At 50.9% G+C, this 4,589-nt stretch overlaps 1 protein-coding gene across 1 annotated transcript; it reads right to left on the bottom strand.

The window, feature by feature from the left end:
* Positions 1–1,078: 1,078 nt before the first annotated feature.
* On the bottom strand, positions 1,079–1,489 carry GLOTRDRAFT_134191 (uncharacterized protein; the record flags this gene model as incomplete). Its single annotated transcript, XM_007873181.1, has 2 exons — positions 1,079–1,270; positions 1,340–1,489. 2 exons carry the CDS (start codon positions 1,487–1,489, stop codon positions 1,079–1,081), a joined length of 342 nt encoding a protein of 113 aa, XP_007871372.1.
* Between the last annotated feature and the right edge of the window lie 3,100 nt (positions 1,490–4,589).

A 4,589-nucleotide genomic window follows, 5' to 3' on the forward strand; every position in this document is an offset into this window, starting at 1 on the left:
ACTCAATATCTTGCACTCAATGGTTGGCTTGGCAGAGCTGCTGCAGACCACGGCTGATGAGGACTTGCACTCATATAATACCTCCTCGATTATTTGAATTTATTTTGGGCGCCGCGTGCTCGCATGAGTCTGAACGATCCTGGGAGGGTGTTCTGACTTCAAAGTTCCGATATAATGTTATCTTGGAGAGACTACAGCAAATCGGCGCTAGACCGCTATGCTCCTGCGGAGCCGGAGAGTCTCTATCTCTAGATTTCTGTGAGTCCATTTGGAGGTACAGCTGGATGTTGAAAAACGTCATGACCTGCTTGACCGAGGCTTGACCCTGCAACCATCTCGCTGCCGTCCAAGACTCTCAGCGGGCCTTGATTGTTCACCTATCATCCTGAACCTCTAGATGGTGCTCGATTAGGAACAATGGGGAGTGATAGTTCTGGACTTTCAGGACCGGACCCACCGCGCTGCGACCGCAAAACATGGGGTTCTTAAGTGTTCAGTTAGTTGATTCTCTCTGCCTTATCGGTAATACGAGGGGGTATCGTTGGATCATGGCGTTACACTCGGTCGGGTCTTTCCACCTTGCCTTTATGACATCTCTGTTCCCGGGCGTAGATTCAAGTTGAGTTGAGAGATGCCCATCGATTCAAATAGTTACATTGGCTGTTTCAACAGTTGTTTAGAACTGTGCCAGTGGTTTCAAATTGAATCAGGTCATAGCATTCTCCGGAAACCCTTGCTAGCAGCGGTCGTCTGAGCTCACCCAAGCCTGATGAATGACCAACCTCCGCCTCAAAATCCACTCCAGTGATTTCCCTCTTGCCCGACAGGTCTGCCTCTCAAAATGTTCGTCTGAACCCGGACCATCCTTATGATCTGCATCTGTTATCTGCACCCGTCACCCCCATGCCCGTCACCTTCCCGCGCCGGGTAAGATGTGTGGCTCCTGTCATCCTCCTATGTTCTATCTGCCGTTGGTGAGACCCACCCCTGTTCTTCCGTCATGGAGCTGATCGCACTCGAGGACCTCTGCCTATCAAGAACCTAGAATGATCAAAATTGAGAGAGGGTGAACCAGTAGCTACTCATTGCACTCAATCATCAGTTGCCTGGCAGGAACGGTATTTCCGTATTGTATGTAGGTAGGCCCCAGCAGTCTCGAATTTGAATCCCGGTGCATCATTTCGGGGGCCTTCGCAATCCAGTAGTCGCTGCGCGTAGCACGTGGCGATGCTTGTAGAGAAAATACGCGGGTGAGAGTCTGGAAGCCCAGCTACGGACGGAGGCGGGGTTGAGGGGTAAGACACTATCCTCATCATACTAGGTTTGACATAGGACTCACGATCCGACGGCATAGAGAGCTCCTGAAGCTGGCCTTGGTCCAGTTCAGCAGCAAAGAACCCAAACGAACTGGAAAAGGCGAAGAATCATCCGATGAGCGGTAGACATTCGTATCTGCGCCCTTGTATCTGCGCAGACGCTGGAGTGACATGAGCGATGGTGTGCCTGTGAACCTCCGAGCAGTGAAGCTCCGCGACTGACTGATGAGCTCCACAGGTACCACTTGGCGGAATGGTCATCATTCCTCCGTGGCACATGCTGCTTAGAAGCACCCGGAGAGGTGCGTGCGGATAGAGACTGATGTGAGCAGAGTGAATGTGATTCATCTGCTGGAAAAGATTCCATGGATGGACCCACCTATATGTCGTAAGGGATTGCCATCATGGTGTCGCACTACCAGGGAGATCGCAGTAGAAGAGCCTCCAAACCCGCTCTACGCTCCATCGAGTAGGATGTCTCCAGAATTCCGGCAGCTAGAGTCAGGCGCGGTACAAAAATACCACGCAGGGGCTCCCAAGCCTGTCAAAGCCGCTTACAGAAAATCTGTCTGTCAAATCCATATACTTAGAAACGGATTTCGAACTCACGAATCACGAAAGCGTATCTCCTCTTGATATTGATACGTATGAACAACTCCTATAGATATTGGATGCTCTCCATTGCATCAGGTTCCGCAGATTGCATTGTGTGCTAATCAGAGTCCTAGGCCATCAAGTGACCTAGACTGCCTAGTAACCCCGCTTGTGGCTCACGATAGGAGTAATTTGGCGGCTTCACAGGCAGCATAAACAGAGGAGTATAGAGAAGCATCATGACTGCCGAATTTGGGGAAGCAACACACACTCTGATAGTTGCAACGTCGAAGACAGGAGAGTGGGGCCTGTCTTGTAGAGCCGACAAGGTAGCTACCATCCTGTACACATGGAATTCTCGGTCAAAGTCGGAAGCGGTGGGTTTCATATTGCCTACCCGAATCAGGGACACCTGCAGACACGACGGTACATCCCAACGTAGTGCGCAAGAGCAACGTCGCCTCCGAAGCTCCTGGGCCAGTTGTGGACCAATTAGAGTTACTGGCCTTCTTTTCACTCGCAGGCGTTCCATGATAAGCAAGAGGACTCAGGCGTCAGTTCGTCAGGACGTTGGAAGAGACAAGCGATGCAAGTTCGAATCCTTCGTCAATATTGCAGACTGTTGTAGCATGTTATTGTCTCAACTCTGGATCATAAGACTCACTGTTCGCACATCGCTGAATAGCCTTCCTTGACGTGCGGCACATATTACTGGAGGAGCTCCAGTTCGACATATGGGGCTGAGCGGACAGCGCCCTTCCAGTTCAGATCGCTGCTAATGATTTGAGCGTGCTGTATATCCCAAACTTGGACGTAAGGACCCAACTCCGGCAGACTTCGGTGAGAGCCCTCGGAGGGTTGCCAAATGCACAGGAAACCTTTTCCCATCGGCGAGGAAGCCTGTACAATCGGTGACTGCAGTATCACTGATTTTTCTTGCAGCCCTAGCGTGCGCATTCTAGTACCAGGCACTCTGTGTATCAAAAGGCTGAAGTTAGAGGGAGAGATGCGGCCACAGCATGAACACGTCGGCTAATCCGTACCGCTTCATAAAAGGGAGTCGGCCGATAAACACCCTAATACAACAGCAGCATGGTGCGTGCTATCCCAAATCATCCGCAAGACTAGCCATCGAAGCTATCTGAGCACCCCGTCACAGAGTTATACAACATCCGCCGAATAGCGTTCGTAGCATAAAAGAAGCTACAGCTCAAGGGGAGTGTGATTGATAGATTTGAAGAATATACTCTTCATGGCTTGAGACTCGTGATTAAAGATGGCTTGGATCTGTGATGTATCTTACACGCATCCGGAATCACCATTCCACTCACCCCTCTCAGGATCATATGTTTGCCTCCCGTCCAGGGGTCCTAAGCTCACCTTTACCACTTCGCGTTTACCACTGCTGCTAAGACTACAGGCGCTAGTGAGAACGACCAGCAGCTCCAGTGACCGACCCGGGGCATGTATACCCTCAGCCTCCACGGCAAAGATGTGACTCGGAGGTAGCCGGCGGTGCCAAGAACACCTTCGAGTACAACACTGCGCGTAAGCCGATATAGTGACTAGGAGCAATGCGCAGATCGGTCTAGATCCGTCCAGCACAACGATAGGGGAGCGAACGAGAAATGCATATTCGGACGTCTACCTCGGCGGGCAGAGAGAAGCGTATTTAGCAAACACAAATTTTCACTGACTAGTTGGATGGCTTACGATACCGGAGGCGATACGGAGATAAAACGAGAACTATCAGACGTCAAGTCGATACGTACTTGAGGAACAGCTGACATTGTCCGGCTGCGTAGCAAGCTCCCCAGTGCATCATGAAGGTCGGGCAGCAAGGACAAGCTAGTGAACTATTCGTCGACTTGTCAACGCTCAGCTTGTCCACGTTGCGCCAAGTTACACAAAACATGAGAGTCGAGCATTGCAAAATATCGGCGTCAGCGGTCGCTTATGGATGTAATACCCGAAGGCTACCGAGAGAATCATCAGTGCGGTATAGAACTTTCAACTATTGGACGAGTTACCATCTATTGTGATACAAGCGTGCGCCACGAGGAGTAGGCATCCTGAGGAACTGACATAACCATCCAAACTTTGCATGGAGAAATTAGGGCGGGCAGCAGTTCATTGAGATACCTGGATCCCTGAACCAAGATTTTCCTTCTGCCACTGGGCAGAGCAACGGTCCGGGGCTGCACATGCTCCGTTGAGTGTTTCGGTGCAGACCGAACATGAAAGATCCTGACCACGGACGTCGTGCTGAAGCTGACGTGCTGATAAGGAGCACCTATTGTATGTTCAAGCGAGAGATTAGGATACCGGGCCGATCCACTGCCATTGAAGTACTGAGCGGTTGTATATACTACCAACGCGGCAGAGTTCGTGCGAATCTCTTTACGGTAAAGAGGGAGGCCTAGCGTCGGAACTCTGTCGATAATACTGGCAAACTTGATAGGCCTGTCGATAATACCAAGACGTCCGTCGTACACGGGGACTGGAGCGCAGAAATTAGCCCACATACATATAGTACAAAGAAGAAACGCTTACTGCTGTCGGTGGGATCCAATACCACTTTGAAAGCACCGGGGACTCCCTCAGATGAAGAAGGGATCGACCTGTCCGTCTTCACGGATTGCTTGGGACTGAACAAACCGGGTACGTTGTTATCTGCTG

The sequence above is a fragment of the Gloeophyllum trabeum genome (genome assembly GCF_000344685.1).
Source record: "Gloeophyllum trabeum ATCC 11539 unplaced genomic scaffold GLOTRscaffold_00040, whole genome shotgun sequence".
Lineage (NCBI taxonomy): Eukaryota > Fungi > Basidiomycota > Agaricomycetes > Gloeophyllales > Gloeophyllaceae > Gloeophyllum > Gloeophyllum trabeum.